The sequence below is a fragment of the Phoenix dactylifera genome, chromosome 1 (genome assembly GCF_009389715.1).
Source record: "Phoenix dactylifera cultivar Barhee BC4 chromosome 1, palm_55x_up_171113_PBpolish2nd_filt_p, whole genome shotgun sequence".
Taxonomy (NCBI): domain Eukaryota; kingdom Viridiplantae; phylum Streptophyta; class Magnoliopsida; order Arecales; family Arecaceae; genus Phoenix; species Phoenix dactylifera.
In genome coordinates, this window is record NC_052392.1 from 18,912,678 (window position 1) to 18,926,207 (window position 13,530).

The 13,530-nt window shown below is 37.0% G+C and overlaps 2 protein-coding genes across 2 annotated transcripts; both read right to left on the reverse strand.

Annotated features, from left to right (window-relative positions):
- Positions 1 to 2,090: 2,090 nt before the first annotated feature.
- LOC113462368 lies at positions 2,091 to 3,161 on the reverse strand. The gene has a single exon (XM_026802428.1). It carries the CDS (start codon positions 3,159 to 3,161, stop codon positions 2,091 to 2,093), a length of 1,071 nt encoding a protein of 356 aa, XP_026658229.1.
- A 5,794-nt stretch (positions 3,162 to 8,955) lies between these two features.
- LOC103701690 (probable xyloglucan glycosyltransferase 5) lies at positions 8,956 to 12,952 on the reverse strand. Its single transcript, XM_026802473.2, has 5 exons — positions 11,393 to 12,952; positions 10,799 to 11,107; positions 10,407 to 10,697; positions 10,202 to 10,315; positions 8,956 to 10,117 (listed from the first exon to the last, which is right to left on the reverse strand). The coding sequence occupies exons 1-5, from the start codon at positions 12,134 to 12,136 to the stop codon at positions 9,473 to 9,475; spliced, it is 2,103 nt and encodes a 700-aa protein (XP_026658274.1). The 5' UTR covers positions 12,137 to 12,952; the 3' UTR covers positions 8,956 to 9,472.
- Positions 12,953 to 13,530: the final 578 nt, after the last annotated feature.

A 13,530-nucleotide genomic window follows, 5' to 3' on the forward strand; every position in this document is an offset into this window, starting at 1 on the left:
AATTATTTCTACATCGGCATTCTTCAACGGTCTTTGGCTCACTTTCCTCATTACCTTTGGTAATGCCAACATTACTTCTGGTAATGTCAAGAGCCACTTTAAATGAAAATATGTTGTCGACAATGGTTTTATTTCTATCCCATATTTCTCCTGTACTTATATAATGTATTGAGATCTCATTATTTTCAGGTATATCTTCCTCTTCAGGGGATAACTCTTCAGGAGGTTGTATTTCTGGAGATTTTAAAATGGGAGTTATGGTCTCTTCAGGAGCACCAAATTTTATGGTCTATTTTGTGGGTATGGCCTCTTCAGAAGCGCCAGTTTCTTTTCTTTGTACTTTTTTCTTCTGAGGATTCTTATCTTTCGATCCAATAGGTCTTCCACGCTTCAGGCATGCCTCAGACTCATTTGCTGCTTCATTAGCAAGTTGTCCTTCAGGGATCTCAATTCTTGCTAGAGCATTACCAACAGGAATATGATATTTTACTACACTTCTGGTGTCAGTAAATACATCCGGTAATTAATTTGCAACATTTTGCAAGTGTATAATCCTCTGAACTTCCAGTTCACATTGATTTGTACGAGGATCAAATTGAGATAAGGGCAAATTATTCCAAGTGATTTCACGTTGTGCTTCAGGCATCGACTTTTCTCCCCCTAATGATGGGAAGACTGTTTCATCAAAATGACAATCCTCAAAACATGCCTTAAACAAATCCCCTGTAAGGGGCTCAACGTATCTAATAATAGATGGAGAATCAAAGCCAACATATATACCAAGTCTACGTTGAGGACCCATCTTAGTGTGTTGTGGGGGTGCAATTGGAACATATACAACACAACCAAAAGTGCGAAGATGAGCAATATTTAGTGGTTGACCAAATGCAAGTTGCGAGGGAGAATATTTATGATAAGCAGATGGTCTAACTCGAACGAATGATGCTGCATGCAATATAGCATGTCCCCAAGCAGAAACAGATAATTTTGATTTCATAAGCAAAGGTCTAGCAATCAACTGAAGTCTTTTAATAAATGATTCAGCTAAACCATTTTGAGTATGTGTATGAGCAACAGGATGTTCAATATCAATTCCAATTGACATGCAATAGCTATTGAAAGCTTGAGATGTAAATTCACCTGCATTATCCAATCGGATTGTCTTAATTGGATAATCAAGGAATTGTGCTCTCAATCTGATTATTTGAGCAAGAAGTCTAGCAAATGCAACATTTCTAGTAGAAAGAAGACAAACATGTGACCATCTAGTTGATGCATCAATCAAAACCATAAAATATCTAAATGGTCCACATGATGGATGTATAGGCCCACAAATATCTCCATGAATTCTTTGTAAAAATGAAGGAGATTCAACAACAAGTTTTGAGGGGGATGGCCTAACAATCAATTTACCTTGAGAACAAGCAGAGCATGGATAATCACTTGGTAAAAGAATCTTCTGGTTCTTTAATGGATGCCCAAGTGAATTCTCAATAATCCTCCTCATCATTATAGAACCTGGATGTCCAAGGCGATCATGCCAAATCATAAAGATCTTTGGATCAGTGCACTTTTGGTGCATTACAACATTTGATTCAATCATTTTCATCGATGTATAATACAACCTAGATGAGAAAGCAGGCAACTTTTCCAAAACGAGCTTCTGGCCCGAATTCATTTGAGTAATAAGAAGAAGTTCTTTGTTGCCTTTGTCGGTGGTTTCAATATGATAACCATTACGACGTATATCTTTAAAACTCAATAAATTTCTTCTAGACTTTGAAGAAAATAGAGCATCGTTAATACAAAATGTTGTGCCTTTTGGCAACATAATATATGCTCTTCCAGAACCTTCAATTAAATTTGATGAATCCGATATGGTATTGACATTGGCATTGCTTAATTTCAAGCATTGAAAATACTTTTCATTTGTAAGAATTGTGTGAGTTGTAGCACTGTCTACCAGACAAACATCATCACCATTCAATTCATCAGTAAGATCCATGTCTCTACAAATATGCAAAACATATGTAAAATTTTATTACTTAAAACATAACATAAAGTCTTACAACATGATAAAGAAAAATGCACTAATTAAAGGAAACACTTCCATCACCAATCAAATGATCAATTCTACCATTAGGATCTTCAAAGAAATCAGAAACATCAAGATGAGTAATATCAACCCCATCAGAGGTTTTAAAATGTGTTGATGGTTCAGCAAAATTTGTTTCAATTCCCTTTTCTTTTTCTTTCAAAGAGGCTTGGTAGAGGTCTGCCAAATGCTTAGGCGTACGATAGGTACGCGACCAATGTCCATTCATACCACATCTATAACACACATCTTCAAATTTCTTTTTACTCTGAGAACCTTCTCTTTTATCTGAGTTATTCCACTTTTGGTGGTTCCACTTCTGGTGGTACGGTGCATCCCGCTTGTTATTTTCTCTTTTGGTGGTTTCACTTCTGGTGCCACCATGATAATTTTTTCTACCACGTCCTCTCCCATATCTACGATTCTTTTGGAATGATTTATCATTCGCTTCAGGGAATGATGTGCCACTCGCTTCAGGGAATGGTATGGAACTAGTGGGACGAGATTGATGATTTTTCAACAAAAGCTCATTATTTTGCTCAGCTACTAGAAGACAATATATAAGTTCAGAATACTTTGTGAACTTTCTCTCTCGATATTGCTGCTGCAAGAGCACATTCGAGGCATGAAAAGTAGTAAATGTCTTCTCTAACATATCCTCATCGGTGACTTTCTCACCACATAATTTCAAAAGTGAGCTGATTTTAAAGAGTGCAGAATTATATTCACTAACACTCTTAAAATCTTGCAACCTCAGGTGCATCCAATCATATCGAGCTTTTGGGAGGATTACGCACTTCTGGTGCTCATATCTCTCCTTTAAATTATTCCACAAAATGAGGGGATCTTTTACCGTTAGATACTCGGTTTTCAATTCCTCATGAAGATGGTGCCGAAGAAAAATCATTGCTTTAGCACGGTCCTGCAGGGACGCTTGATTTTCTTCCTTTATAGTATTTCCAAGATTCATTGCATCAAGATGGATCTCAGCATCAAGGATCCAAGACAAGTAATTCTTGCTAGAAATATCAAGAGCAACAAATTCAAGTTTGGTAAGATTCGACATTCTCTACAAACAAGAATCATAGGATTATGAATTTGTATCATACAAATTGCAAGTGAACAATTTGACCATTCTATGTCAATCATAAAAAACATAAATTAGATATTGAGAATACTAATTTGAAAAAGAAACTTATAGATTGGAGAATGGCACAAAAAATATTTTTCTTGTAGAAAGAACACCACGTACTTCCACAATTGGTAGAGCATTCGTGCTGATAACGTGTTGTAAAATAAAAGATAAAGAGATTGAAGATAAGAAATTAAATAAGACACAAAAATTGTAGAAAATTAGTTCTTCATGAACTAATAGTATTTCTCATTTCTTTCTAATGCCTTTCTTTCCCTTTTCACTTGTACATTTCATCCTCCTCAAGGTACCCTTTTATAGGCCTAGGGTTATAATGAGGAGATATAATGGGGATAATGAGGAGATATAATAGTCATAATCACAAGACAATTAAAGGACAAGAGAAGGTGAAAAGGTGGATGAATGTAGACATCCCCAATGGATAAGGGGCACATCTAGGAGTTACAAAAGATGGAAAACCCAAGAGGTGGGAAAACTCAAGAGGTGAAGGTTAAGTGGTCATCCACCCAAATACGGTGGATTCATAACAAATATATTATTTCTCTTATATCTTAGCGAATAAGCCAAGTTGACTAAGAGCAGTGATGCCTAGTTAGAGCTAGCCTCCTTGTATAATCCATTAGTAAATAAGTATGAACGCAATTAGGTTACTTTAAGTTAAACCTTGTATTTTAGGTAAGGTTTTTGGGCCAACCCTAGCAAAGATGAGGTCTTTCTTGCGAAAGACCATCTCGATCGTTTACGCACATACAACCATACAATTACACCCAAGAGCCATTTTGAAATATATGATCATGCATGATCATGCATCTCAAAGCATGGTCAGGTGGTCGTGCATGCGTGAAAGACCATAATCATCTGTGAAAAATCTAACTTGGTCCCATTTGCATTGCTATAGGAGAGGACCAAGCCAAGGGACCAAAACTTCTAAGACAATCCAAACATAAACTTTGTTCTATTTATTTATTTCTTCATTCATCCAATACTTTCAACAATTACAATGCTCGTATATATATTTTGTTCCCTGAAGGAACCTTATGGTCTGGTTGTGATCCTTTCTAATGCTAGTTTTGCAGCAATGAACCTGATATTATTTTGGATCAATGCCATGGCATCACCTCTCAAATTGAAGTTTGATGATGACTCTGCCATTAATATTTTCAGAACTCAACTAATATAAGTACCTATTTAAGCAAATTATAGCAGTGATGCAATTCAAAAGAGGTTAATATATAAAGGATTATATTCTACATGTTGAAGCCTCACATGTTTGCCCTCCATGACTCACGTCACTAAACAAAAGTAAGAACTGAGTTATTATTTAACTTTCATGTGGTCATAGTAAAACCTGAAATTCAGAGATGTTTGAACTTTGAAGTAAAAGGTTTTACATAGGTCATGAGGAAGTTGCCCTAATAATTCTTTCTAGACCACTCTTTGATGTCTGTCTTCCCCAAAATTGTATCAAAACTAGGGATATTGATGATATCCGAAAACTCGATCACCTGATCCAATTATTTATGTAGTCATGTATAAATTCGAACTAAGTTTGCAATAAGTTTATCTGATTGAATTTGGATTCTGTATATAAGATCCGATTTCTTATCAGATCGAACTTTGATTTATTATGATCAAATCTGAAGACCCAATAGCCCAAATACTGAAAAAAAAAACTATATATATGTAATATCTATAAATATAGGAATATAAGAAAATTAGCTTCATGATTTGTGTAAATTCTTTTTCTTGATATTTGGATTTACATCTCTCTCATGCACGCTCTCTTTAACTCCTACATGTTGCTATGTTTCAATCAAACCAAACATAAATAGAAATTTAAATCTATTTCAAAAGTGATTTAATTTTTTTTTTCAAGGCCACTCATGCATTCACTTCGTATATCATGCTACTTCTATATTGCAATCTGCCATAAACTATTCACCATCGTGGCAGGAGTTCTTACAGTTTTGGTAATTATTAACCGTTGACTAGTTCGTCCACTAAAATCATAGACTAAATTGAATATTAAAAAATCGAATTCGATTATTAATTGAACTTGGATGCGGCTTCTGAGCTTATTCATTTGATGAATCTGAATTCAACTCCAAACTAGATTTTCTTATTGAGGTTGGATGCCTATACATTATAGATTCATGACTGATCGTACCAGTTTACAGCCTAGTCACAACTGCTAAAGTGCAATACATCTCCATGTAAAGATATTCAATCAATCTAGGTAATGGTGCCATCAAAATAAGGTAAATCTCCAATTGGATGCCAGTTGATGGCCACTGGCCAGAATTCACGAACAAATAATCTTCTATGATTTGCAAGTATTCAAGTGCTCGAGATTTGGCTTCACCACAAGTTGCGAATTCAATGAGTGAGTAAAGATTTCACCAAAGTGGCCACCAAAATTTGTGACGATAGCTTTGCAGTTATATCTATCAGGGCTTTTTCTAATCTATCACATTTACTCTTCACGAGCATTGCTTTTTTGGAACAGCTTGGTGCCAGAAAAGTCAGTAACAAAGCCTATTTATTATGAACTGTGGTCGATTGCCCTTCACCTGATATAAGCAGATCTTCAAAGTAAAAAAAATTTACTGGAGTTATTTCTTCTGACCTGTGATTCTTTTGATGCAATTGACATTTCTTCTATTGTTATTTCACCAAAAAAACTCTTTTCAATGTATCTGTATATCATAATCATCATCCTCATCACCTTCATTACTTCGACACTTCGTATATTATGCATTAATGGGCTCTGGCAAGTACCTAGCAACCATCCTTACATACATTCTACATGAGATTATCTGTTCAATGAAAATCTGATATCTTACGAAAAAATTGAAAATCTGATAATGATTTACGGATTCAGATGCAATTCTTAAATGTTATGTTATTTCAAGCTTCAATCAAATCTCCCTCCTTTTAATCATGGAATTTTTTTATTTGTAGATTTCGGTCCTTTTTAAATTAAATTCTAATACATTCATAGGCATTAGCTCCTATTACATTAAGATTGATATATATATATACATACATACATACATACATATATATATATATATATATACATACATACATACATACATACATATATATATATATATATATATATATATATATATATATATATATATATATATATATATATATATATATATATATATATATATATATATATATATATAGACACACACACACACACACACACACACACACACACACACACACACACACATATATATATATAGGCACTCAGCTCTTATAATATCCTAGACAGGCAATATACAATAAACAGGCCTTTCCTAAATGAAAAATTTAATTGATCAAAAAAATATTGCAAAAATAATAATAATTGCAAACTAGTATTCATATTGAAAAAGTTATTGCAAACTAGTATTCTAAGTATTTCTAAATGATATGCATTTTCAAAAAAAATAGTACAATTTTTTTTTTTTAGCTTTTCTGGTGGACAGTAAGTGCGAAAAAATGCCACTATGCTTGCGTGACACCATCCATATATATCACAGGCAAGCAGTACTAGATTTGCACCCATTGGAGAATGACAGGTTCGCAAGGTTTTCCTGGCATTCAGATGGAGCAAAGTCATAAACATCATTGCGTAGGGGGTGTCACCGGTGTAGATGGCAAGTTGCTGGATTTATAGCAAACCGAGGACCCATGCAAGTGTTCGCTGGACCCCTCCTTTTTCTCATCAGGCAAAAGCAATGCCCATGCCTCTCAGCCTAGCCTTTTCCTTGCCTACATAAAATCACTGAACAGAGCAAGAGAGAGCCAAGTCTGCATTAGCTTCTCTCACCAAGATATCTTATTTCACATGTTTCCTGAAACATTTCAGCTAACTCCAACAAAGAACTCAGTCCAAACTATGCCAGTGCAAGCTGTCATTGCCTTTTGCACAGTTTTCCCGTCTGTTGCTTAACAGCATTTTCTTTTGGAGAACACTAGTTGTTAATATCTCGCTTCAGAAAATAATATATGAAGAAGAGTATGCACAATAAGTGGGATTGCATTTCCCCTTGACCACCATCCTCTCAGCTGGAACTCTTCCAAGGATTTTGTGTTACACTCACATGTAGGAAGGATAGGTTCATGGTTCTCAAGAACTCTTCAGTACTCGAATATATGCCGAAATGTAACCTCAGTTCCAATTCAGAAGCCAGCAAATTCATTCATCACACACGTCCAGCCGGATCAACCACTCAACTATGATGGTATAATATGTATAATACGATTGAGTCGAACCAAATTGAATAATTTTCCCCCCTTCCTGTGGTTGAAGCATTGTAAATTGCAAGCACATCGAGCCCCAACAACGTTGGGGTGTGATGATATGATATGTATCATACAATTAATTCGGACCAAATTAGATAAGTTTTCTTTTTTCCCTAGCTGGAGCCTAAGTAATTGTAAACCTCATTAGATGTGCTAATTGAGCATTATTAAATACAAAAAACTCTCTCTCTCTCTTTCTCCTGATAATAGGAAACTAACATACAATAGAGTAGTATTCCTTCCTTTCATGATTAGATAACATCAAAGGATAATCTGATCCATCAGATTAATGATTCAGAATACCTACGATATGTGCTGAGCTACATTTCATGAGGACAAGGTCTTGCTTGTGCAATGTGCTTAAAAATAAATATTGAACCACCACCTATATATTCATATCATATGGGAATTTTTGTTGCAAACATTAGATGATCTACATTTACTATGAAAGGCATTTTCATCTCAACATCTGAAAGCCACCTGCTTTGATCAGAAACCTGCATGATATTATGTACTTGTGTTTATCAAACAAAGTGTAACAGATTACAGACTTCATCAAACGTAAGAATGGAATCAGAAATATTGCAGGATATTTATTTATGGGCAAGCATTTGACAGAGGATAATATGCTCGTGTAATGAAAAATATTAAGAACTTACCATCAGTTAGTTGTATCAGTCACCAGAGTCCAGAAAAATAAAACAATGCCAATAACTCTTACCTCTTGTCAGCATCCACGTCCATGTTGTATCAGTCACCAGAGTGCAGAAAAATAAAACAATGCCAATAACTCTTACCTCTTGTCAGCATCCATGTCCATGTTGATATATGGGTACCGTAGCCTGACAACTTCTTGGGCATTATACAAAAAACAACTGAGCTCGCCAGGGTAAGATTGTTGTGCTTATGAAGGCAAGTGGATAGAAAGAACAAGCTGGAGGGATGCTGCTTCACTCCTATAAAACTAGTTCTTAACAGATTACATAATCTTAGCACCCATATAGTTAATGTCGAGGGGCGTGTCAGTGTTCCTTTGTGGTGCCGAGGTAGAGATGCTAATAAGAGAGTTCACATGCTTAAGAGCTAGGCCACCCTCCATCATTACACCATGATATAATGGAAGTGGCTATTAACAAAAACTTTGTTACCCCACACCCTCATCTCTGTCCATCTCCGCCGACAACTTCTTCTTCTTTTTTTTTTTCTTTTTTTTTTTTATGGTAAACCGGCTTCTCACTACATACGACGATGAGAGAGCCCAGAACTATCGCAAAGCAAAACAACTTCTTTACTCAAAACAAGAATGCATAGTAATTGTCGAACCAAAAGGAGAAAAAAGCTCGAGAGATAAGAGAGAGTGAAAACACAATAAGTGAATGGAAGACACAAAGTGGGCAATGGATTACTAAATATCTATTTCAACTTTAGATTGAACTGAATTCATTCAAATATACAGATGATTGTTACATAAGTATAATTGGAGTGGGAAACAAGAACACTACTCCCTCGACTTTTAGAAATAAATACTAGAATCCAACATTTTCACTCTTTGTTTACAAGTACATTGGGGCTAAATCTCGATGGCAAGCTGTACTCAAGCAAGAAGTAGAGTAGGTCGTAGCTAACATCAAATTGAAGGAAGAATAATAATCTGTGTAGCAGAAGGACTTCGCAAAGGAGAAAGAGACAATAAAAATCCTGTCCAGATTTCGAAATGATTGAGCTCTTATCATGTAGAAGCTGCTATCCACCGTCACCTCTTGCAAAGGTGAAGACCAAGAATTCAATAAGGAATATCTCGATTAAATAAATTCACTAAATTCATAGCTATCAATGCCAACAAGTGCGTTTTCCATGGAAAGGAAGCTCGGATGACCAAGAATAATTGGGATTTGCACCTTCTCTTTTTCCTTCACTCATCAGCTAATCTGCTCCCCAATCAGATCAAGACCCACAAGAAGAAACGATACACCTTGGAAGAGGAGGAAGTAGAAGTGAATTCCTTGGGCAGACAGAAGACTTCTGACTGCAGCTGTAAGGAGTAAAAGAGCAAGAGCCAATTCCTTCTTGTAGATTTTATTGGTCCTTTTTACAGGAAGGAGAGATTCTTCTTGTTGTTCCTTCAACTTGTTCAGCTCCATGAGTTCGCTCTCTGAAACCCCTCTAAGAAGCTGCGGATCGTTCGCAGGCTTTGATTCCATTTCTGCTGCTGCCAATAGATCAGACTCTGATGACCTACCTGCTTTTTTAGTAACGACCCACTCGTACGAACTCCCTAGTTTGAATAATCCAGAGACCATAGCATTAAACTTGGTAATTGACATGGTGTTCTCGAAAAGAAGGTATGGAACAATGAATGGGAAGGATCTTGGGGCCGGCAGAATGTTGAGAAAGGACATTACGACAGGCACATAACAGATCACCCAGACAGGTAGCTCAGCCTCGGGCACAAACATGGTTAAGGGCAGAATTACACAAAACAATGTGAATGAATAGAACGGAAGGATTAGCTTCCTCAGGAGGAAAAAGAGCAGTATTAAGTTTGCCTTCTTCCATATGGATATCTGCAATACAACGTTTGATGGTTACCTGAGAATTTTTCACGGCCAGACAAGCACGAAATTAATAATTATCAAAAGATGGAAAACCTTGGAAGTTATAATTGCTGGAAGACACAATCGGAATAGGTGCATTGGCCCAGAATGCCATCGATGTTGTTGCTTCCGGTAAGCCTCGTAAGACTCGGGAACTTCACAGGGCACCTGGCCGAAAGGGATTCACCCAAAGGATTAACAAAAATTTCCTGAAGGAAATGGCAAACAACTCAAAGTGTGATACAGAACACATAAGCACCTTGACATCATTGAGGAAGATGAATTTCCAACCGTTGAGATGGGCACGAACTGCAATATCCATATCCTCCACAGTTGTTCTCTCAAGCCAACCCCCAGAGTCCTCTAATGCTTTGATTCTCCAAACACCAGCAGTACCATTAAAACCGAAGAAGTTTAAGAAAACACCATTTACCTGCTGTTCCACCTCAAAATGAAAGCAGAGGTTAATGTTTTGGAGACGGGTTAGCAGGTTCTCGTCCTTATTTACAAAACCCCACCGTGCCTGAACTAACCCAAGTTCAAGATTTCCCTGCATCAAAAAACATCAGATAGTTCATGCACTGAAGAATATTCATGTTGTTTATGCAACCAAAGTCTATTTTCTGTAGTTGGACTGGATAATATAGATACCTTAAAATGTGGAACTGTTTGTTTAAGAAAGTCAGGGTTAGGCTGGAAGTCGGCATCAAATATGGCAACAAATTCATAGTCCTTGACATAGTCACAGCTCATGGCAGACTTGAGATTGCCCGCCTTGTAACCAGTCCGGACCAAGCGATGCTGATAGACAATGTTGACGCCGCGTTGGCTCCACTTGGACACCTCTGCTTTGATTAAGATCTTGATGGTCTCATCATCCGAGTCATCCAGAACTTGAATTAATAAACGTTCTCTGGGCCAATCAATCTGGCAGACAGCTGAAATGGATTGCTCATATACCTAGAATAAATCAAAATTAAGATATAAGAAGTTGTTCTTCCGAGTTACACCATCAGAAACTGTATCAGCAGCAACCATATATCAAAATTCGTCCTTGCTAAATTATGGTAAAAAGATGTCAAATTACGGAAAGAACTCTTGGGTTCAAATGCATCATCTCCAAATTCTTTTGTTGAACAGAGAGAACTACACATAAATATATTCAGGTGAAGAAAATAAAAAATAAAAGAAGAAAAGCACATGCAAAAGATAGAATGCCATCATAATGCAGCCGAGTTTTCTTACCTCCCTCTCATTGCACATTGGAATCTGGACCATAACCATGGGGTACTCAAAATTTGAACCCTCCACATCATCAGATTTGAAGGGAACACCTTCTATCCTTGGTTTGATCTTCTTGAATTTGATCCAGAAGCACCCGAGGCACAAGATCATCCTATCTGCCGACTGTATAATGAAGAGAATCACACAGAAGTTCGACAGGGCCTGAATTGGGTAGGCAATGTAGTCAGCTCTGAAAGAAAGCCATGAGAGATAGGCAGAATGCATCCACCCCTGGATCTCGGTGGTCTCCGGTATGTGCAAGTTCTCAGGAAGGTGCAAATTGGGCTTCTGAAAGTGCCAGCCATTCCAATAGGCAATCATCTCAAACGCAAGCATCACCAGTGACAGCGCCAAAAAGCCCCTGAGGAACCTGAACAGTAGCTTGCCTTTGCAGAGCTTATTGCCTTCCACCGCGACTCCCTGCCGAGAGATCAATCGCTTCTTGATGGCCCCAAGCAGCGCCCAGAGCCCGGCCACCAACCAAGCGACACATCCGACAGCTTGGTGGGCCTTGAGCAGCAACACCCAGGTGAACTGCTTTGCATTCTTCCCCCGGCCCTTGTCCATGGACTGGAAAGCGGCAGCCTCAGGACCATCAATCTCGACTACCGAGTAGTTGGGGTTCTCCATGGTCACGACCACCGGAGTGCCATTCCGCGTCTCCTTCGCCCACCATCGAGGAAGACCAAAGCTGGGAGGAGCCATCCTTTCCCTCTTTCAGCAAGCACTGGCCGATCTGAGCAGCAGAAAACTCTTGAAATCCTCACGATGCTTTTGAACCATCCACAACCCAGACCCCAAAATCACAACTTTCCTCGATCCCCCGCATCAAAATCAGATCTTTCCGCTAGATACCCGCCCCGCAGGCCCAATGCAGCAAGCAAGAAGCAAGGAGAGAACAAAAGGACATAGGTTTAGGGTTTTGTTCCTCCTCTGCCATCCAGAGCTCAACGAGACAGCAAGGTGGGGAAAGGTATCTGCAGTTGTAAAGCTCCAAACCATGTGGGCATTATTCAATAAGGACTTGGAAAACAAATCTTCCACCCTTTTTCTTCAACTTTTCCAGATCTTACCATGGGTTGAATGTGAATTTTTCCCCCCGTTCAAAGGCAACCAAACAAACAACATAAACCAAATTCAAAAAAAAAAAAAGAGAGAAACAAAATCCAGACAAAACTCAAGTAATGGCGAGTAAAGTGGACAAAAACAGTAAAAAATTAAAAAAAAAACTCCAGCAAACCCACTTCAGGTCTTTGATCAAGCAAGAACAACATTAACTAAATAGCAACTTATATAATAAAAAAAACAAAGAAACAGGAATCTAAAGTAATTAAGCTAATGGAAGATGGGGTAAATTAGGGAACTTCACAAGCAAAATGTAGGCACCAGGGTCATCTCTTTCTGCTTCAGATCCAAGAACAGAATGGCAGAAGACGCACCGCTGTTTCAGCGGCTTTCTACGCATATAAATGCAGGGGGAGAAGGAAAGCTGGGCACACCGAGGCGATTTAGTACCAATCTATAGCTTATTTTTGAGAATGAATTATTAACTCATTACGTGCCTATATTTGTCTTGTTATGTTTCCTAGCTTCCTATAATTACCAACGGATGGATCCACGGTTAGGATTTCCATTAATTGCTATAATATAGTCTGATGTAGTGAGCCTTCTTACCAAACTTTTTTAAGAAAAAAAAAAACTGTCACCCTCTTTTTTTTTCTTTTTTTTTTGAAGATTACAATAAAGTATTATCAAATTTATAAATCTGAACCATCGACAAAACACAAACCTCCAAACCATCAAGACAACATTTAAAAATAGCTTCAAATTATTGATAAATATTTATTTTAATTATTATACTTTAAATTATTGATAAATTTGAACTTACATTGTACACCACTTTCTAATAGTATAATACAAAGTCACCAGTAATCATGTATTTTAAAAAAAAAATAAAGATTTAACATATGATTAGAAACATTAAAGTCTTTTAATTATTTTAGATAATAAAAAAGTTTTTATTCTAAAATAAAATATAGTATGTGTTTTGTTAATTTTTCTATCAAACTGAAAAAATAATTATTCAAATGTTATAAGCC

Bases quoted from the DNA above. Each gene is read 5' to 3' on its own strand.
- LOC113462368 (XM_026802428.1), bottom strand. From the start codon at position 3,161: ATGTCGAATCTTACCAAACTTGAATTTGTTGCTCTTGATATTTCTAGC.
- LOC103701690 (XM_026802473.2), bottom strand. From the start codon at position 12,136: ATGGCTCCTCCCAGCTTTGGTCTTCCTCGATGGTGGGCGAAGGAGACG. The intron at 10,316-10,406 runs GTGCTTATGTGT...CCTTTCGGCCAG, and splicing joins TCTTCCTCAATGATGTCAAG to GTGCCCTGTGAAGTTCCCGA. The intron at 10,118-10,201 runs GTTTTCCATCTT...GTTGTATTGCAG, and splicing joins CAGCAATTATAACTTCCAAG to ATATCCATATGGAAGAAGGC.